Genomic DNA, 22,401 nt, shown 5'->3' on the forward strand with positions numbered 1-22,401 from the left:
GTCATTACTGAGGAGCCCGGCAGACACTCAGTCACTTGTCACTCTCTGGTCCTCACTCACGTTGACACAGCCCTGGCCTCTCTGTGCTTTTTTTTTTTTTGCGGTACACGGGCCTCTCATTGCTGTGGCCTCTCCCGTTGCGGAGCACAAGCTCCGGACGCGCAGGCTTAGCGGCCATGGCTCAGGGGCCCAGCCGCTCCGCGGCATGTGGGATCTTCCCGGACTGGGGCACGAACCCGCGTCCCCTGCATCGGCAGGGGGACTCTCAACCACTGTGCCACCAGGGAAGCCCCTCTCCATGCTTTTTGTAGCACTCTCCTCTGCCTTCCCGGACAGGATGGCCCTCATCCCAGCCCACCTCCTTCCTTCACTGTCTCCTTTTCGGATTCTCTGCTCCCCCGCGGCCACGTAAACGTGGGTGGTCTGTGTCCTGTCTCTCACCTTAAACACTTCCTGGTGACCTCACCTGCTCTTACCAATGACTGCAGCTACCATCTCGATGTCGGTCACTTTATGTCTTTATTTCTGATCTAGACTTCACTCCTGAGCCCCACACCTTTATTTCTAATCATTTACTATAAATACCGTTTTGGAAGTCCCTACAGCATAACACTGCAAATGCATCCTATAAACTGATGTCATCATTTTCTCCTCCGCCAAAGCTCATCTCCTTTTATCTGTATCAGTACAAGTGGCCCTGAATTTACCCATTTGCTCAGGTCGTACACCTGGCACCTGGGGAGTTCATTCTTGACTCCTCTCTCCCTCACCCCCCACCTTGAATCCAATGGTAAATAGTATGGATTCTGAATATCCTACATATGTGTCTGTTCTCTCTACTTCACCCGCTTGGTACAATCATCTCTAGCTTATCTTGCTGTAAAGATTATTCCAACCGGACTTCCAGCGTCCAGTTTCATTCACCAGTTCGCCTCTGTTCTCTTCTCTGCAGCCTAGTGAATGTTCAGTAGAGCAGTCTGATCCAGCTCTTTCCCTTGCTTTCAGCCAGTTTCTGGCTTTCTCTTGTACTTAAAAAAAAAATTGTGACTTCTTACACCGGATTCAGTGATTTCTGTCATCTGGCTCCTACCCAGGCATCCTTCCTCCTCTTCATTCATTCTGGTCTTCCTGGAATTTTTTTTTTTTTCATTTTTCAGACTGTATACCATGTTCCCTTTCACATTTCTCACATTGACTGTGCTCAGCCTGGAATAAGCTTTTCCTCTGTCTTTGCTTTGGTGACTACTATATATCCTTCAGGTCTCAAATATCACGGCCAGAGGCTTTCCCTAATTCTTTAGAACGACCTTCCTTCTTCCATCCCTTTCTCCCAGTTTCTAAATTAATGTTATTAGTTTTATGTAGTCTTTCTGCGATGTTTTATACATATGCAAGCAAATACAAATGTATATCCTTCACCTAACCTTTGTACACAAATGGTAGCATACCGTGCACACATCTTGTTTTTTTTATTTTAACATGTTTTACATATATTTTTATTTATTTATTTATTTATTTATTTATTTATTTATTTATTTTTGCCGTACGCGGGCCTCTCACTGTTGTGGCCTCTCCCGTTGCGGAGCACAGGCTCCGGACACGCAGGCTCAGCGGCCATGGCTCACGGGCCCAGCCGCTCTGCGGCATGTGGGATCTTCCCGGACCGGGGCACGAACCTGCATCCCCTGCATCGGCAGGCAGACTGTCAACCACTGCGCCACCAGGGAAGCCCTACATATATTTTAAAATGTATATTATGAAGCTCTTTCTGTATCATATAGGGAGCTTTTTCATTCTTTTTGTTGTGTTTTTAACAGTCACACAGTATTCCATTGTTTAGATATTCCAAGTCATTGCAGTAGTTCCCTATTAATGGACATTTAGCTTATTTCCAATCTTTTTTACTACTGCAAATAATGCTGTAATAAATAACCCTACATATAAATCATCCACACACATGCAGTTTATATGTGATATGAGTTCCTGGATGTGAAATTGCTGGGTCAAAGAGTAACGTGGTTTGTCATTTTGATAGCTGTTGCCAGATTGCTCTCCATATAGTTTTACCAGTTTAGCCTCCCACTAACAGAGTTTGGAGAAGCAGTCAGTGTGATCACCTTTGGATCAGTCTGAACTGAAAAACCTGGTATTGGACAGAGTATAGTTGCATTTCACTTATTTCTTCTTTCCATGAATTTAAGTAGCTTCATAGTTTAAGAACCATTAATATTTTCTGAGAACTTTCTGCCTATTTTTCTACTGGATTATTTTCAATAGTTTTTCTTGAATTTTGATTCTGAGACCACCTTTGCTGAGTGGTCTTAATGATCTGTGCTAGCCACTGGTGATAAAGACACAGGCTTTGCCTTCCTAGAGCTTACAGTGACACAGAAAATAAATAAAACGAATCAAATGAATAGAAATTGCAAGTACTATTAACTGTTAAAAAGAAAATAAGACAGGATAATGTAATAGAGAGTAGTGATTTGTTGGGTGGGAGGTATTAATTCAGATAGGCCGAACTGATAACAGGGAGACCCCCCAAAATATGGTAGTTTAAAAAATGTGAAGTTTCTTTTTTATGTAATAGTCCAGAGTGGGTATTCAGGTTAGTGGCGTGGCTCTCTCCCACATCCTGGGTTCCTACCATCTTATGACTGCCCCATCCCCAAGGGCCTAGTTGTCTGCTGCATCTGGCAGGCAGAAGGACTTGGGATGTATTTTGTGGGACAGATCTGGCTGTAACATAGGAACCTTCATTCATATTCCATTGACTAAAACAGCCATATGGCCATGTCTAAGTACAGGGGAGGCTGGGGAGTAAGCGTAGTGCAGCCTTATGCTCAGGAAGAAGAGTATGTTTTTTGAGGACAATTTGGAACCTCTGCCACAGAAATTGGGGGAGCATTAGCCAGAGTGGTGAGGGAAGACTCTGGAACTGAAATGATGAGAAAGAATCATCCAAGCAGAAATTAGAAATCAGAGCATTCTAGGCAGAAGGAACAGTAAGTACAAACACCCTGAGGCTTCTGAAAGATGTTGACTAGGTAGAGGAATAGAAGGAAGATCCTGTGTAGTAGGAACTTAGGCAGCAAGAGGAAGGATGGCTAGAGGAAAAGTTTGGAGAAATGAGCATTGGCCAGATTGTTTATGGATTTTGGATTATTTTGTTTATCCATTCATCCATCAGTGGGCACTTACTTGGGTTGTTTCCATATTTTGGCTATTGTAAATAATGCTGAAGTGAATGAACATGGGGGTACATATATCTTTTCAAGATACTGTTGTTGTTTTCTTCATATAAATACCCAGAAGTGGAATTGCAGGATCATATGGTAGTTCTGTTTTTAATTTTTTGAAGAACCTCCTCCATACTGTTTTCCATAGTGGCTGCACTAATTTATATTCCCACCAAGCAGTGCATGAGGGTTCCCTTTTTTCCACATCCTCACCAACACTTGCTATTTGTTGTCTTTTTGATAATAGCCATTCTCATGGGTGTGAAGTGATAATCTCGTTGTGGTTTTGATTTGAATTTCCCTGATGGTTCATGATGTTGAGCTTCTTTTCCTGTACCTGTTGGCCATCTGTATGTCTTCTTTGGAAACATGTCTAGTCAGATCTTCTGCCCATTTTTCAATCAGATTGTTTGGATTTTTGCTGTTGAGTTTTATCAGTTCTTTATATATTTTGGATATTAGCCTGTTATCAGATAATATGATTGACAAATATTTTCTCCCATTCAGTACGTTGCCTTTTCATTTTGTTGATGGTTTCCTTTACTGGGCAGTAGCTTTTTAGTATGTTGTCATCCCATTTATTTATTTTTGCTTTTGTTGCTTTTGCTTTGGTGTCAGATTCAAAAAATCATCACCAAGACCTATGTCAAGGAGCTTATTACTGCCTATGTTTTCTTCTAGGAGTTTTATGGTTTCAGGTCTTACATTCAAGTCTTTAATCCATTTTGAGTTAATTTTTGTGTTTGGTGTAAGAGAGTGTGGTTGAGTTTCATTCTTTGGTATGTGGCTGTCTAGTTTTCCCAACACCATTTATTGAAGAGACTGTCCTTTCTCCATTGTATATTCTTCGTTCCTTTGTCATAAATTAGTTGACCATATACGTGTAGATTTATTTCTGGGCTCTCTGTTCCGTTCCATTGATCTATGTGCCTTTTTTTATGTCAGTATATAGCTTTGTAGTATAGTTAGATACCAGGGAGCATGATGCCTCCATCTTTGTTCTTCTTTCTCAAGATTGCTTTTGCTATTTGGGTTTCTTTGTGGATTACAAATTTTAGGATTATTCTTTTTTTTTTTTTTGAAAAATGACGTTGGAATTTTGTGGGGGATTGCGTTGAATCTGTAAATTGCTTTGGGTAGTTGGGAGATTTTAACAACATTGATTCTTACACTCTTCCAGTCTGTGAGCATGGACTATCCTTCCATTTATTTTTGTCCTCTTCTTCCAGACCTTCTTCTTCTACAGGTCTTTTACTTCCTTGGTTAAAGTTATTTCTTGATATTTTATTCTTTTTGATACAGTTGTACATGGGATTGTTTTCTTTTTCTGTTTCATTATTAGTATATAGAAATGCAGTCGATTTTTGTGTATTGATTTTATATTCTGCAACCTTATTGAGTTCATTTATTAGTTCTAACAGTTTTCTAACGGAGTCTTCAGGGTTTTCCATATAATGTAATGTTACGTCGTCTGCAGGTAGTGACCATTTTACTTCTTTATTTCCAATGTGGATGACTTTTCTTTTTCTTGCCTGATTTGGATTTGTGTTTTAAAAAGACTGTTCTTGCTACTCTTTGGAGAATGGTTTGGAAAAAGGCAAAGATGGAAGATGGGAGTTGATTTAGGAGGCTGTTATATTAGTCTAGGCAAGAGATGATAGTGACCTAGGATAGAGTAGTCGTGGTGGAGATGGAGGAAAGAGGCCAGATTTGGGTTCTATTTTGGAGGTAGCTTTAGTAGTACTTGCTGATTGTTTGGATGGAGGAATGGTTGAGCAGCTAGATGGGTACTAGTGGTTCTATTAAAATAGGAAAGATTGTAGAGAGGAGGAGCTTTAGGGGGAAAGTAAAGAATGCCTTTTGGACCTGTCAGAAATATTTACTATCTGGCCCTTCCCAGAAGAAGTTTGCTGACCCCTGGCTTAAACAGTGCTCCCAAGGAAAGAAAGTGGCGAGTAAAATATATGAGTATGGGTGTAACTTGCTAAAAATTGAAGCTTTCATAATAAAATATTTTTCACTCTTGAACACATTTGGAAGTTTGTGTTATAGAACTGTCTAACACATTAAGGTTTCAAAACCCTCTCTCTAACTAATGTAAATGCTAGTGTTGTAGCTTTTTATCGAAGATTAAAGCTTGGAAACGGTACTCTTAAATCGTTTTAAAATCTGTTCTTACAGGTGCGTCAGCAATTTCCTGCTCCCATTGGTTGGTCAGGCACTGAAGCTCCTACACAAGTCACTGTTGAAACTCATCCTGTTCAAGAAACAACCTTTCATGTAGCCCCTCAACAGAATGCATTGCATCATCACCATGGAAACAGTTCCCATCATCATCACCACCACCACCATCACCACCACCACCATGGACAACAAGCCTTGGGCAACCGGACCAGGCCAAGGGTCTACAATTCTCCAACAAATAGCTCCTCTACCCAGGATTCTATGGAGGTTGGCCATAGTCACCACTCCATGACATCCCTGTCTTCCTCAACTACTTCTTCCTCTACATCTTCCTCCTCTACTGGTAATCAAGGCAATCAAGCCTACCAGAATCGCCCAGTGGCTGCTAATACCTTGGACTTTGGACAGAATGGAGCTATGGACGTTAATTTAACCGTCTACTCCAATCCCCGCCAAGAGACTGGCATAGCTGGACATCCAACATACCAATTTTCTGCTAATACAGGTCCTGCACATTACATGACTGAAGGACATCTGACAATGAGGCAAGGGGCTGATAGAGAAGAGTCCCCCATGACAGGAGTTTGTGTGCAACAGAGTCCTGTAGCTAGCTCGTGACTAAATTGAAACTTGAGTTTGTTTCTTGTGTGTTTTTATAGAAGTGGTGTTTTTTTCCAAAAAACAAAGTGCAAAGCTGCTTGAATCAGAAGGAGATTAACACACTGAACCGCTACAAGAGGGCAAAGCTGACTTTTTTTTTTTTTAACTTGAAAAGATTGCAAAGGGACAATGAAGTTTTTAAAAGAGCCATGTCCAAACCCATCTTCACGGATAGCTCAGAGGTGTCCTCTTTTTGCCTCCCCCATTTTAACTCGCCACATCCCAGTCATAGTGGGGTTTTTGTCTTTCTATTCCACAGAAGTTGTTGTTCAGATGTTGGTCTTAATCATTTGCCAACTAATTTTAAAATAAAAGGCACTGCACATAATTTGCATTTTAAAGGGCCCCATGAGGGTGTTTTTCCTTCCATTTTTGTTTTTCCTTTTTTCCTTCCCGTTTTTGTTTTGTTTTCATTTTGTTTAGGGTGGGGGGTGGGAAATTTGGGGTTTTAAGTCCTCTAAACACACTTGGGCACGGAAATGCAGTACTGTAAGGAAGAGGGACCTCCAGCTCACACAAACATCACCTTCAGCTGTATGGAAGGGACGGTTGTATTGGAGTTTGTAAGGCACAGTAAGCATGCTAAGTGGCGGGATCAGAACTCTCCTGTCTGAACCTACTGAGGAGCAAAGCAGCAATTGCCTGGGATCCTGTGGGTCTCCCGTTGTTGAGGCCACAGTGAGATAGTAATGGAACGTGACTGGTCTCCTAACCAAGGTGCACTGAGAAGCAATCAACGGGTCAGTTGTGGCCAGTCCTGGGGAGGTCTGAGTGGTGGTCTTTGGGATAACCTTTGGCCTTATGGATTTGGACTCGAAGTTAGAAGAGCCTACCATTTCAGATGCAATCACTTTTGGACATGCTTTTGCAGACAGTCCTTAATGCTGAAAACACAGAGAATGGGTAATTCAAGAGGCCTTTCTTTTAAAATAGACTTTTGTGACCCACTAATTGTAAGGTATTGCAAGGTCACTTTGCGTGTGTCATAAAGTTGACTTCCTTATTGGTTGAAGGTCACAGAAGTAGTGGTTTGCTTTGATGGAAATAGCTACAGCTGTGTCCCTTCCTGCTTTTTACTTTTTCTTTTGCTTTTTCTCGGCACGTGGTATCTCCACCATTTCTTCTGCACAAAGATGTCTTCTGTTCATCCTGAACATTTTTAAAAAAATGCAGAATTTTATGTGACTGCTTTTTTGCCTCACAATTATGCTGTGAATTTTACAAAAATTTATTTTCTTTTTTGATAATTTATTGTACCAAAGCTGTTTTTATAGCACATAGATGTCTGTAACCAATAATGTAGCAGTTCTGCACTTTGACACAAGGTGTAACTAGACCATTTTTAAATGTCAGTTGAAAATTATGGCTGTACTATTGCTTAAACAAAACTGGAACTGTTGTTGAATCCATAGCCAATACATTTACAGCAATCTGTGTACTGAACATAATAGATTGACATCTAACTCAAGATTACAACAGCTGTTACATCCTAAATGTGTTCAGGCTTCTGAAGGTAAAGGGACACTGGATCCAGAAGCTGTGGAACCAGCAGTTGATTCTTGTATTCCTGATTAACCTACTTGTAAACTTGAAAGCAAGACCTTGATTGCACCAACAGGTCCAAACTATGAGCACGAGTAAAGCAAAACTTCCATGCATGACCCGGAAGGGAACAGGCTGGTGTCTAACAGGTGCCTAGTTTTGAGATTGTGCTGCCTTAATGTAACACAGTCTGGCAGTTGCTAAATTTGTGTTCCCATTTTAAATTGACCAATTTTATGGTGTTAAACTTTTGAGCGGTTGAGTTGGGAGAATGAAGATTAAGGAATTTACCTGTCCGGGATCAAAGAAGCCTAGAAAAGAAGCAGTAATCTACCTCTGCCGATAACCCTGTTCAAAACAACTCAGCAGAAACACCACATTAGTTTTTATTGGTCAATTCCATGTGGCTGACTAGATCAATTTTTTCTGAACAAGAGCAGGTTTTTATATGTAATCAGTCAGTGACAAAAGAAAAAAGGCTTAAAATCATGTGAATGGAAACTTGGGAATATCAGTTTTTATAAACCACAAAATTTTTTGTTGTTAATCAGGAAATCCATATTTATTTTGTAATTAAATGTCAAGCCTGTGGATGGATTTTTGAACTCGGTAGTTCATAAAGTTTACAGTGAATAAAAGGACATCATCTTGAGTCTAGCAATATCAAAAGGAATTCAGTAGTTACTGCTGTTTAGGAATATAAGGTGAAGATACATGGGTCAGGTCATTTTCTGTGCTGGTTGCCACATCTTAGCAAGCACCAAAAAACGAAAGCAGTTTTTAAACCGCTATTTACATAAAGGAAGTCATAAAATCCAATGCTTCTGCATACTGTGTTATGTTACAGTCCAGTTTTGTGTGCTTTACTACACGGTTTGGTTACAGGACTTCTGTGCATTGTAAACATAAACAGCATGGAAAAGGTTAAATACCTGTGTGCAGATTGTAAGATCTGGTCCGGACTTGCTGTGTATATTGTAACGTTAAATGAAAAAGAACTCCCCTTTGTATTATAGTCATGCGGTCTTATGTATGATAAACAGTTGAATAATTTGTCCTCAGACTCTTTACTATGCTTTTTTAAAATTAATTTAAGAAAAATGTAAACATAGTCGAAATCTTTCTATGCAATTAACCTGGTCCAGGTAATGAATGGTCTGGTAGGTATACTGACTATAAGTTTAGTCAGACGTGTAGAAAGGAAAACAGTAGTTACATCAACGGAGGCTTCTAAAATCTTGGAAAGTAAACATTGGAGGTTTAACAGACCATTTTGATTTTTTAAAATTGTTTCTTTACTTGATATTCACAGTTTCTCTTTGATTCAAAGTGCTCATAGGCCGTAATGTTTAGGATGGATGTGAGAGTTAGATGATTTTCTCTAGGATTTGACCTGCTTGGAAGCAAGAGGAAATACAAATAATATCGTTCCTCTTTCCCCAGATCCTTGATGGGGGCCTATCAGGGACTTTATACAAGAAAGTCTAGAATTCCTGCCACAGTGAATTAATCCTAACCTAAAGTCTCCTGTTTTTTATAAGTTAGCCTGCATAAGTATACATTAAGGTGGCTTTCAGAAGGCAAAAAACTTACTGTAAATTTAAATGTGATTTTGTAAAGTTCAGATTGTCTACATAAAGTGCACTTACCACATGTATGAAAGAAACTTCCTTTAGTGTTTTTCTTAGGGTAATGAGCATTTTATAGGTAAGTGGCACATTTTGTATATCAGAATCAGTATCCAAAAAACTTAGGCTTATTTTTATTTAATGAATATTAGAACTGTTGATACATGTGAAAAATCATTAAGGCTACAATAATTATATAAGGCCCACGAGATGACTACTCTGTTTGCTACTGTATCGTCTTTCCCAGCTCCTATGTTGTTAAACTTATTGTTGTAATAAGTCTTATAATAAGGCAATACAATGATGCGATAGTAAATGCTAAATTTCTTCTAGATTAGTTCCCCAGTTTCCTTTTGGCCTGCCTTTACTCTGTTAGCTCTCAGAATACAAGTTCAGTACTCATTTTTATATCCATTTTTGTAGTGGTGACCAAAGCTAACAGATCAGATGGTTCATTCCAGATACAGAACTTGGTCTTAGTGCCATATATGAAAAAAAAGTTTGAAATTTTAAGATTAGGGTTAGGAGAAAAACCGATTGGTATACTGAGTCTGTTCAGATTTCTTAGAATCCTTGGGATTGCTCGACATTGGGAAGCCTTTGGTGTCAGGAAGTGCAGAGTAGAAGGTCTCATTTTCTTAACCATGGATCTCCTTCCCTAGACTTGTTTCCTAGGGTGAAAACATACATCAAGTAATTTTTAGTACAAAGAAGAAGAAAACCCTAAGAACATAGCTTATCGTATTCTTCTTCATCCCTCATAATGCATAGCAGTAACCTGTCTCCCCGTCCCATGAGAACCATCTTGTGGGTATCACCTGGGCTTTCACACTCTAGTATTAATTCCTACATATCCCTGTGTTTAAAGCACTCGTTATTTTTTTGTGGAAGACTCATTTAGGATGGTAAGTGGTCTTGTCGGTTTGTGCGTTTTTCTTTCTCTTTGGCATTATGTACAGCCAAGGTCCCTGGTTTCAGCTGCTCACAGGAAAACATGATAAAAGAGCTAAGGTGTTCTTGCATCGTAATTTTTGGGGATACCATTCACCTTAACACAGAGAGGGCCCGAGGTATTTGTCATCAGTTTTCTTACCTTAGATCTTCAAAGACGAAAGTATTTCTCCAACTAAAACACAATGATTTAAATGTGTACCAGATAACCAGGTAGAGCCCCACAGGTTTCAATATCAGCTTCTTTACATGAAAACACGGGGTTTATTTATTTTATTTTATTTTTTTTGCAGTACGCGGGCCTCTCACTGTTGTGGCCTCTCCCGTTGCGGAGCACAGGCTCCGGATGTGCAGGCTCAGAGGCCGTGGCTCACGGGCCCACCCACTCCGCGGCATGTGAGATCTTCCCGGACTGGGGCATGAACCCATGTCCCCTGCATCGGCAGGCGGACTCTCAACCACTGCGCCACCAGGGAAGCCCAAAACACAGGGTTTTTGTTTTTTTACATAATTTCACACCTTGAGGGTATGACCTTTTATTAAAGAGAGCGGTGGGAATGACTTAAGTTTCAGGCTTGGCATGTCATGAATTCCCTGCCACCTGCAGCAGGACTTGGGGACGCTGCTTCAGAGCAGCGAGGAGGGAAGATGAATCTCCAGTTCGCTTCCTTGTGCCTTAACTGGATGTCAGTGTCCAGTCTCAGCTGGGTTCTGAAGGAACAGAGGTACTGCGGTAGGAATCTTGTTGGCTGGTAAAACGCAGTTTAAATGTGCGGCAGGAAAAATGGGTGACAAAGCTCCTGGTGAAGGATGGAGGAGGTGGGCGTAAGTGAGCGCACACCCGTTCCGGGTGAAGGTGGCGCCCTTGGGTGATGCAGGCTCGGGTGTGGTCAACCGTGTGCTCTCAGATCTAGAAAGATACTTGAGGACTTCTCAGGTTGCAACATGTAGAAAGGCCATGTAGGAATTATATTCATTTGTCTGTTTTAAAGACCACAGTTTATTTAAAATACTTCTGTAAAATTTTATTTTATTCTTGTAAATTTTACTCCCAATATTTCCTCATTAATCACTATAGTTGCCTCAGGTCTTTAGCTGAAGCTGCAGTCAAAGGGGGAGGATTCCGAGCCAAAGGTAAGATAGAGGGGCAGGCCCTGGGTGTGTGGCGGTTCTTCCTCAGGCAGGGCCATTGCCACCAGCCGAGCAGCTGGGCCCAGGGCTGGGGCCCAGGGAGGTCTGTCAAGAAGGAGGAGCTTTGCCAGGAGAGTGTTGAATTGGTTAAAATAGAGCCCAGGGTGGTGAGTTTGTGAGTCACCCTTGACTCACTGTTGCATAGGAATGCAATAGCAGGCTGGGGGAGGATGGGGCTTGTCAACTCCCTGGACACTAAGATGACTGCTGATGGTGTCAAAGGATTATTTATGTTTTTAAAGGTCTAAAGCACGATATAGTGAAATAGTGACCCTAAGGAGAAAGTCTTCACGTACATCGCAGGCAAGCCCCCGTCTGTTGAAGAGGTGACATGACACACGGGATCCTGAGCTGGGTGAAGTAGTTGACTTCAGGCGCTGCTCCATTAATTGCCCAGCAAATCCGTAAGCAAGATCTGGGGAAAAGAAACGGTGTGTTTGGTGAACCCTAGGTGATCTTACCAAACTGTTAAATCAGTGCTCATCAATTTAAAATGAGTTTTCAACCCTGCCACACATCTGACTCACCCGTAGGATTTTATAAAATCACAGATGTGCTCATCACCCTCCCAGTATTTTTGATTCAGAGAGTTGGGAGTGGGGCCTGGGTCTCTGCTTTTTAAGTGGCTTTACCGGTGACTGTGCCCTTGCATAGGATGACTTGGAGGGCCCAGAGATTGGCTTGGCTAACCGGACAGGAGTCTGAACTGAAGAACGTTTTAAAATAGTTTCATTATTGAAGTGTATATAATTAAATATATATCAATGGGTAATTAAAATTCACAACTTAGCCTGCATTATAAAATATTATAAACAAGCCTCCAAGAAAGGCAAAAATAGCAGATGTAAGTGTGTAAACCTTTCACAGTTTGTTTCTTGTCATCTTCTCTTTTGGAAGGGGTTGGTGTGACAACCTATCAGTAGCTCTCAGATGTCCCATGAGAATGGCACGTGTTAAGTTTATTTCCCAGAGATGGGGCTGGGCCGTGCTGCTTCACACCTCAGTCTCGCGTGGTCTTTGTTGGCCCAGCGGCAGATTCTCCAGGGCATGAGCCACCTGGTCTGAGTGTGCAGACATTCCGGAGGGCTCCGCAGTGCAGTGGCCGCAATTTTCAATCTAGAATTGGGTTCAAGTCCGTGCTATCCATGCTCTTATCCTGGGCAAGTTGTTTTACTTCTCTAAGCCTCACTTTGCTTTTTTTTTTTTGGTAAAATGGGAATGACTGTAGTATCCACTCTGGGATTTTATGCAGCTTCACTGAGATAATGTACATAAGAATCTTAGCACAATGTAGGAGGTGCTCAATAAATATAATTTGTAACTAGAGAGCTTGGGTCCACAGTATGAATGGATCTACTTCTGTATCAATTTAACAAGCATCCTGTGGGAAACCGAGTAGTGTTCTCTGTGAAGGATTAAATAGGATTATTTTCCAGTTTACTTTTATTTCTGGAGTCTATAACTGGACGTTATTCCCTTCCTACTTGATTTTGCTACTGCACAGTACCTACATCTATTTTAGAATTTTGAGGTTGTGTGTTTTGTAGTTGGCTTTGATATAATGTGTGATATTTAAATGTTTTATAAAGGATTTTTCTCTATAACTTAAAGGAAGCTGTTTGGAGGCCTAACTATGGAAAGGGCCCATTTTTTAACAAGCACTGTCATTCAACCTGGCCGTCATGTGTCCGGTGGCCTCTCCCCACGTCCCTTTTCCCACTTGAAGGCATATGTTACATTTTTAGCCTTCAGAGATTTGACTTAGGGAGAAAGGAGGATAAGTAAAAAAATCAGTTCCCAAGTTCGTAACCAGCAATATAATTGGGGAAGCTTTCAGAACTTAGTTATAACCCACACGTTAAAAGCTTTAAGGAGCTAGCTGCTGCTTGTTTTTTTTTTGTTTTTATTCTTTATTTTGTTCATATGTTAGAGGACTGTGTACCTCCACCAGCTTGGGGGCCTGTAATTTGACTCCCTTTTCATTCCTAAGGCATCCTTCTTTCCTCAGAGCAAGCATAAGGACAAAAATGCCTTAAGACAGAAAGTCTGTTCCTTCGAGTTAGAGCATATGTGTGTGGTCGACGTTACCGCACAGGAGCACGTGCATAACATGGCCTGTGTCTGCAGCTGGGTGGAGCTCACGATGGGTCTAACAATGGATTTAAATGTTTCCCTGAGGTAGATAAAATGCTCTGGGGAGGCGAGTTCCCCACGATCCTAAATTTCACGTACAATGGACGGCCTCCTTCTCGTAAACCAAACTGGGCTGCTTTTGTGCCTCTTAATAGCTCTCCGTCTTTCCCTGACCTGCGGGCACATCTCTGCCCTCTGGACACGCCTTTGGCGTGAGGGCCTGGCCAGCAGGAGCCCAAGTGCTGACTGCACACCTCGGATCAGAGTAGGATGGGGCTGAATCTAAGACTGCTGTCAGACCTGAGAGATGCTCTGCCGTTTGCAGGGGGCCTCACACGGTCTTCATCACCGCCACTCTCTGACTCAGTACGACTGTCGCCCAGGTCCTGCCCCCGGCGTGGGGAGGTGGGCGCTGCGGAGACCGTGGACACTTTTCTGAAGGTGCCTCCTGCGCACGTGTAAGGGCAATGATTTCACATCTGTACCGGTCCAGGAGGAGTCAAGTTAGGGCTTGTCCCGTGCGGCTTCCCCCGTAGTCACCCGCTGCGGTCCTTCTCCGCAGCTCAGCTTGCTCTGTGGGTGAGGGCCCTGCCTGGCTTTCACTAGGAGCGGGGCGCTAGCGGTGACTCCCCTCACTGGTCGGATAAAACCGGAGTGAACTAGAAACATCTCCCCTGCCGCCTGCAGGCGACACTCCGAATCGAAGGAAGCAATCAGTACTAACCCTGGAAGTAGAATTTATAAATGGACAGCCCTACTCTGAGTAAAATGTCTTACTAGCTGGAGGGAGGGGGTGTGTCTTGAGGCAGGTGACATGAGGACTACCTGAGAGAAAAGTATCATGACTACCTGTCCTGTGCAAAGCACTTGGCTACGTCCTAGGGCTGACGCCAAGTCCATCACTGTTCCTGGGGGGGGGGCGGGGCTCAACTCCAGCTGAGCCGAGTGTTATTAGGGTCAGGGTGTCAACAGGGACCCTCTTCTGGTCCAGGGACTGGACGGGGTTTCCCTGAGGAATTGAGGGTTAGGCTGCTAACCTAATGGGTGAATGGGAGTTAGCCAGGTGGTGGTGGGAATGTTCTAGAATCTCGAAGAAAGAGTATGTTCAGAGCCTGACGAAATGAGGAAGTGAGAGGCCTTGCAGGTATCTGTTTCTAAGCAGATGGAGTCCAGAGCCGCTTAGGAAGGAGAGCTGGCAGGCCTGGGGTGTGGATCGGAGCGAGTGAGTGGCGGGGCCAGGTGGGGGGGGGGGCAGGAGTGGAGGCGTTGGCCTGAGCAGCTTGGTGGCAGCCATGCTGTCAATGGTATCGGGAGCGTTTGAGGTAGAGCAGGTCTCCTACACCATCTCCCTGCAGTTCAGGACTTTTGAGTGCTAAGGGCTTCCAGGACATTTAAGTGGGCATGTCAAGTAGATCGTTTGATATAAAAGGACAGGTTGAAGGGGTGAAGGTGAGGCCTGGGGTGGTCGATTTTGGTCCTTCTGTAAGCAGGTGATGGGGACTGAGATGACGTAAAGGGAGGTGGGAGGAGAGCCCGGGCACTTTCACCAGAGAAACCTGTACAGTCGGAAAAGTAAGAGCCCACGCCTGCCTTGGGCCTTCAGATGATTTAGGACTAGCGAGGGCAGAGAGGTCACCGAGGCCCTCGCCACCCGGCATAGTCGGGACTTGCAGCATCAGCATCGCCCATTCTGCCTGTTAGAAACGCAGATCCTCAGGCCCGGCCCAGACCTACTCAGAACCTGCGTATTAACAACGGCTGTGGGTAATTGATATGCACGTGCAAGGGTGAGAATCACTTGCTTGGCACCTCACTGGGTGAGGTGAAAACCTAAGAGAAACCTTGGAGAAAACCTAAGAGTTGAAGCGGCTTGTTCAAGATGCCACACCTGACCAGTGACAGCCTCCAACTTCCAGGCCAGGCTCTGGCCGCCACGATGACCTCGACTTTTGGGATCACATACCACAACCTGCAGCCGGACGATCCCTCCAGCTGCTGTGACCACCCGAAGTGGAGTTACGGGTGAGACTAACATCAATTCATGTAGACTCTTGGCATATGGGCTGACTAAGCTTAGTGATTCTGGAAGGACTGCATTGTTCTCATGAACCACGATAGACATGGCTTTCCTGAACCTGGAAATGTTGAACAGGTTTATCTCTGATTGTCTTTTCATTTAACTATGTAACTAAAATAGCTCCCGGGAGACTCTGAAGAGTGAACACGGAGACTCTGCTGCTTCCCCTTCTCCTCCTTTAAATGCTGTCCGTTGTCCCCCTTCCTTTCTCCCAAGGTCATTTTTGTTCCTTCTGGTTTCCAGGGTCCAGCATTCTTCTGCCGGCTTCATCTCTTCCGTGGCGGTGTTTCAGGCTGGTGTCTGGGGTGTCGTGTGACAAAGTCGGGAGCCCTTCACCGAGACTGTTTCTGCCACGTGGCAGCCATAGGCCCCTTTTGTCTCTCCCGCCTGTCCGCCAAGTCCAGACAAATCGTGCAAATCCAGATTGTTAATTCAGGCCCCCAGCCCATGCCTCTGGATTAAGTGAGGCTCTTGAGGACTCTCTGAACAAAGGTAAAAATAGAGTTGTAAATGGAAGAAAAAATAAGGAGATTCATGCTGTTTTAGTGATTATCAGGGAAGCCTTCCCTTTTTTCTTCTCTCTGAAGCATTTCAGCTTGCTCGCTCCTTGCTGCCGTTACTCACATTTGCCCACATGCGGCTGGCAGCAAGCCCTCAGCACGTCTTTCCAGGGCGGTGGGCCCCTCAGGAACAGGAGACTCCGGAGAAGCAGGGATGACTTTGGCCTCTGCTTCCTGTCTGTTGCCAAAGGTTAGGTGTTGGCAAATTACAGCCACCCTCCTGCTTTGGTATGGCCTGCCCAGCTAAGAATGGTTTTTATATTTTAAATGGTTGAAAAACATCAAATGAATAACATTTCATGTTGTGAAAATTATATGAAATTTAAATTTCAGTACCCATAAATGAAGTCTTATTGGAACACCACCACATTTTAAAATCTGCATATTGCCTGTGGTTGCTTTTTGCTACACTGGCAGCGTTGAGGAGTTGCCACAGAGAGCATGCGTGGCGCACTCACTTTGCCCTGCTGTTTGGTGCCCTACACGTGGCAGTGACAGTTATAAATCAACAGTATTTTCAGTGCTGCATATTTTGCCATGCCACTCATTTATTTTTTATTACCAGTGTGGTCATTATGTCAAAACAAGAGAAGGGGAAAGTGGATTTCAAATATCACAGCTTTGATGGAGTATGGGTTATTTTGTTCCTGAATTAAGTGGCAACACGCAATGATATGGTAGCTGTCACATTACAAAGAATACAATATGTGTTGGCATTACCAGTCTAAACATCCAACAAATGACTTCTAACTCACAAGGAAGCAATGGTCAGGAAAATTAGAAAATTTAAAATTTAACATCTCATCACAGAATTCCTTCACAGAAATAAAAATGGAAAAGGAGGCTGCAACCAAAGTCAGTTTTTGATTGGCTCGTTTATTAGGCAAGCAAGGAAAGCCACTTACCTATGGTGGGTTAATTCAATCATGTGTGATGCAGCAGCTGAAGAAACACCACCAGAGAAAGTAAGCCTGTTTAGAACTACCAGCCTTTCGATGGTAAGAGTTGCTCCAAAATTTTGCAGACAACAGGAGTAACATCAATAGTCAATTAAAAAACAAAGCAAATGATTTTGAGTGTTTTTCTGTGACTCTTTTTTACAAGAGTTGATGTATGTTAGCTTACTTGAGGAACCTGTGCTAAGTTGGAAATTAGCCTTTGTGCACACCCTGTGGTGTAACAACTACAGACAAAAATATTTTCAAAGTTGAGAAACTGAGTACAACCTGAAGTGGAATCTGCTAAGATGTGCTACAACTGATGGTGGAAAAAATATGTGAAGAGTAGAAAAAGGATTAACAGGACAAACTTACAATGCTTGTGATAATATAAGGTGTTAAAGTGTAGGGTTATTTGTTGTATTATTTAAATCACTGGGTGTGTTGTGGAAAATATTTGAATCATGTGTTATTGAACCAGTATTGTCAACAGTGAACTTCAGTTGCTGTTGTGGACTTACCTGGCAACAGTTCCATGAAATCTTGTCAGAAATAGTAGCTGAAAGTCCTGACCTGGTCTATAACACAACAGTTCAGTGGTTTATTAGTCGTAAAGTTTATTTCAATTTTTGACCTCAGGACCAAGACTGAAACTTTTCTGAATAAGAAGAACTGCCCTCAACCACTATTGTCAAACACTGAACAGCTTTGGAAATTAGCTTTTGCTGCAGATTGATAATGTTTCTTAATGAATTCTATCTAAAATCACAAGGGAAAACTGTTTATACATGGAATTCACACTATGGTAAAGTCATTTCAACAAGAACTAACGTTGTTGGGATCACAACTAATGTTAACATGTTGTCAAAAGTTGAAACAAGAAGGAAGAGTTCCATTATTCCCACACACGTTAGCGGCAGGTATATTATCTGAGCTCATACTGCAGTTCCAGGAGCATTTTTAGACCTTAATGCAAACCCAAAAGAAATGTGCACATTTCAAAATCCATTAGCTGCAATTGAGGAGCTTCCACGTAACCTTCAATTGAAGTGATTAATCTGCTAAAAAGCAAACATCAAGAGAAAAATCTAATAGAATTCTATAAATGTCTTTCTTTCTTTTCTTTTTTTTGCCACTCCATGCAGCATGTTGGATCTTAGTTCCCCAACCAGGGATCCAACCCATGTCCCCTGCAGTGGAAACGTGGAGTCCTAACCACGGGACCACCAGGGAATTCCCTATAAATGTCTTTCAAGCGATAAATATGTGCAGTTAAAAATCTTGTGCTCATCGACTGATATCAGTATTGGGAAGTACCTATCCGTGGGAAGACATTTTCAAACATGAAATCTGTAAAATCTCATTACAAATCAGCATTAGCATATAAAGGCGTGCAATTAATTTTGATACTAATCACTAGCTTTGAACTTCAATTAAGTGAAATGTTATCTCCCCCAAAGAATTCAAATTATTCTTATTACTAGACCTGTATTACACAAAAATTATACTCAATTATTATTATAGTTGGCTTTCACCAATTAAATTTTTTTTGTTTATTATATAAATTCCTACACAATATCCTAGAGTTTTGCTTCTTGGCCCAGAAAACCTAAGACATTTAATATCTGGCCTCTTAAAAAGTCTGCCTTTGGGACTTCCCTGGTGGTGCAGTGCTAAAGAATCCACCTGCCAATGCAGGGGACATGGGTTCGAGCCCTGGTCCGGGAAGATCCCACATGCTGCGGAGCAGCTAAGCCCATGCACCACAACTACTGAGCCTGTGCTCTAGAGCCCACGAGCCACAACTACTGAGCCCTCACGCCTAGAGCTCATGCTCTGCAACAAGAGAAGCCACCACAATGAGAAGCCCGCGCACCACAATGAAGAGTATACCCCGCTCGCCGCAACTAGAGAAAGCCCGCACGCAGCAACAAAGACCAATGCAGCCAAAAATAAATAAATAAATAAAAATCTGCCTTCTCCTACAATAGATGGAGCAAAGAAAGAGTAAGTGAATTCAGTCTCCAGATGAGTACACCAAAAGGCAAGTTTGGGACAGAGGTCCAGGACCCTCTGGCCCTACTCCCAGAAACAATCTCTGCTCCCCAAAGAGTCTTTGAGCCATGGTCTGTTGGTATAGGACCAGGCCATGATGCAGAGAACCACCAACGGGACAGCCCCGTGTCCAGCAGCAGGGAGTGATAGACCAGTTTGTGGCTCAAAGCTTGTCTACTGACGAGGTCTGTCCTCGGATGCCTGACCTCCACTCATCAGTTTGCCCGTACAAAGGCGTTGAAAGGTTTACATTTTCCTCCTGATGCAGACTTCAGCCGGGTGTCCAACAATTCAATTCAATTCTGACACTATCTACCTGGAGTTAGCATCAGATTCTGCATGTAAAAGGGTTCAGTCCCGCAAGACTGCCGCCACTTCAGATGCCAACCACAAGTTCTCAGACTCCTGTGCTTCTGATCGACTAGGGTACTCAACTTCTCTGGGTCTCAGTTTCTTCATCTGTAAAATGGGGATGAGACTATCACCCACCCTGTAGGTTATTGTGGGATTAAATACATTTATATTATAAATAATCTTAGAACGGTGCCTGGCACATAGCAGAGCTTAGTAACTGTCAGTTCTTATTAGTTGTTCTAGCTTTCCAGAAGGTAAGGACTGTTACCTGCAGCTCAGTAACTGGCCTAAGGTCACAGAGCTGTTAATTTTGGAGTCAGTTTTCACGCCTAGGTTTTCAGACTGAGCGAGTTCACTCACCATTACCCCAAACGGCCTCCCATCCAAGCCTCCACCCCGACTCCAGCTCTGTCTCTTGCCTCCTAGGCCCCCGGTCCATCACTTACCTGATAGCATTCTCACAGACAAACATTGGCCTCCTCCATTTAAAATCCTACCCCATCACTGCCAGGATATAATTTAAGGTTCTAGAAAATTCATTCAAGAGCTGACACCCACCTGCCCCACCGAGCCGCAGCCTCCTGTGTTCCAGCTTCACCAGCCTCTCAAATGTGCCTGCGTCAGCCTTTGCTCCCAGCCTGATCTTCTGTGATGCCTTCCTGGTCCTTGCCAGTGCCCCCTCCCTCCATGACCCAGGGTCCTGCCTGTGTTCCACGGCTCCTGTGTGCACCCGCAAACGTCGACCAATGTGTCAAAGTTAACAGTGTCTCTCTGGCCAGCACCTGGAGGGCAGGGCCTGCTTCTCCTTCCTCCTCTCTCTCCAGTGCTTGGGGTAAAGTCAATACAGGATGCCGGACGCCTGTGGAGTAAAAGAATGAATGGGAGCATGTGCTTCCTGGAAAGGAAGAGAATTTGGCCGGACCCGTTAAGTCTCTTTCCAAAAGCTTTTTGAAGTTTGTGTGTTTGGGACTCCCTGAAGCAGGAAGTTGCTCACAGAATCATGGATGGAGAGACACCATGTCTCACTCTTGTACCTGGCAGAACATTCTCAGGCCAGAGAGAGGAATCAGCTACCTCTACCCCTCTGGCTTTAGGGAAACAGAGGGGTGCTACACCTCCATTCATGGTGTTGACTGAAGGAAAAACACACAATGTAAGAATTATGAGTTAAGTTTTATTCAAGGATCTGACTGAGGACTATATAGCCCAGGAAACAGCCTCTCAGTAGCTCTGAGGGGACTGCTCCAAAGAGGTGGGGGGAGAACCAGAATATACATGATTTTTGGCTCAGGAATACGTGCAGTCAAGCACACATCTTGGTAAAACACTACTGCTAGTCACAAGGAGTAGGTATCTCAGTTAATGATTTTAGTGCTTTTCTATGTAGGGGAAGATGCAAGAATCTGGGTTCATTAAAGTTCTTTCTGAGATATACATCCAACTATCTGAGGGGTATGTTTTTTCCAAAGCACAGAGTGCCTCTTCCTGTTTTCTGTCCTGAATTTCTTTCAGGGTGAACTAGGACTTAATCCTTGTAGAACTGAATGGTGGGTAACATTCTTTGTTTTTACACTGGATACCACCCTGGGGCAGATTCTTTTTGTTTTGTTTGCACAGATCGGAAGCTTGGGGCTGGGGGCCATCGAAGGTGACCTTTGTGCACCCAGCATCCAGGCTGAGCAGGCCTGGGTGGGGCTGGAGTGAGGGTGACATGCCCGCTATCAAGAGGCCAGGGTAGGGGTGCAGGTGGTTTGAAGGAGGCTGGAACAGGCATTGGACCACAACCAAAGACCGGGAAACGGGTGAAGGAAAACAAAAAAAAAACAGGTAAGAATTGCACCAAGGGAATTTTGTTTTTTGAACCTGAAGACAATTGTTTAAAAATAGACAAGTTTCTTTGGGTCTCTGAGTATTTAATAAATGGTTATATGTTTTATAAGCCTAAATTGCAAAAAATCTGTGGTGATGAAAAGTCTGGGCTTGAGAAGTGTGCCCATCTGCGTCCCAGGTGATACTCCTCCGTTGAGAGACATGGGACAGAAGCCCAATGTCACCACATAGACCAGAGTCACAAGAGTAGCATCAGGGTTTTATAAGGTGAAAATAAACCCTATTCAAGATTAGATATGTAAACCTCGGGTTGGGAGGTGACAGCAAGTGTTAACATACTGTCAAAGGAAACTTCTTGGACCTTAAAACTACCTCTAGAGCATTGACGGCTCAGTCTTTCTAGAAAGGCCCACGGCTGCAGGGGACCAGCTAACTGCCCATCTGTGATGCTTCCGGTCAAGCAGAGTGGTGACTTTTGCCCTGGAAAGGGTGAGTCTGCATCTCCTCTCCTTTCTCTGACTAACTTTCAACACAGAGAAAGGGTTTTTGTTTTTGTTTTTGTTTTTTGCGGTACGCGGGCCTCTCACTGTTGTGGCCTCTCCCGTTGCAGAGCACAGGCTCCGAACGCGCAGGCTCAGTGGCCATGGCTCACGGGCCCACCCGCTCTGCGATATGTGGGATCTTCCCGGACCGGGGCACGAACCCGCGTCCCCTGCATTGGCAGGCATTGGCAGGCGGACTCCCAACCACTTCGCCACCAGGGAAGCCCAAGGGTTTGTTCTTGTGTGACCAAGTTCTCCCAAGACACAGCAGCCTTGGGATGAAAGAGGAACTGTGGTGAGAAGACAGAATCTCCCTAGCTCCGCCCCCGCCCCGCCCTTACCTGTCCACGCCCAGCCCTAGCTCTCCCCAAAACCTGTGGAGCGTGATGTCACAGTCCTCCTGCTGCTGGAATGACCCGTCTCCAGGCATCCTGGGCTAATCTCCAGCAGGCCCTGAAAACACTGTCTGCCTATCACTTCCCTGGCGGCCTGGTCTCAGATCTGCAGAGCTGAGAAA

General features: G+C 43.6%; 1 protein-coding gene across 9 annotated transcripts in view; it reads left to right on the forward strand.

The window, feature by feature from the left end:
- The window catches only part of DYRK1A (dual specificity tyrosine phosphorylation regulated kinase 1A), a 141,959-nt gene extending 135,548 nt beyond the window's left edge, over positions 1–6,411 (forward strand). For all 9 annotated transcript variants that reach the window (XM_060150933.1, XM_060150925.1, XM_060150929.1 and 6 more), the window contains one exon: positions 5,421–6,411. In XM_060150933.1, the coding sequence (XP_060006916.1) occupies positions 5,421–6,041 (621 nt within the window). In that variant the 3' untranslated portion in view covers positions 6,042–6,411. The remainder of the gene's footprint in view (positions 1–5,420) is intronic.
- Positions 6,412–22,401: the final 15,990 nt, after the last annotated feature.

The sequence above is a fragment of the Lagenorhynchus albirostris genome, chromosome 5 (genome assembly GCF_949774975.1).
Source record: "Lagenorhynchus albirostris chromosome 5, mLagAlb1.1, whole genome shotgun sequence".
NCBI classification, from domain to species: domain Eukaryota; kingdom Metazoa; phylum Chordata; class Mammalia; order Artiodactyla; family Delphinidae; genus Lagenorhynchus; species Lagenorhynchus albirostris.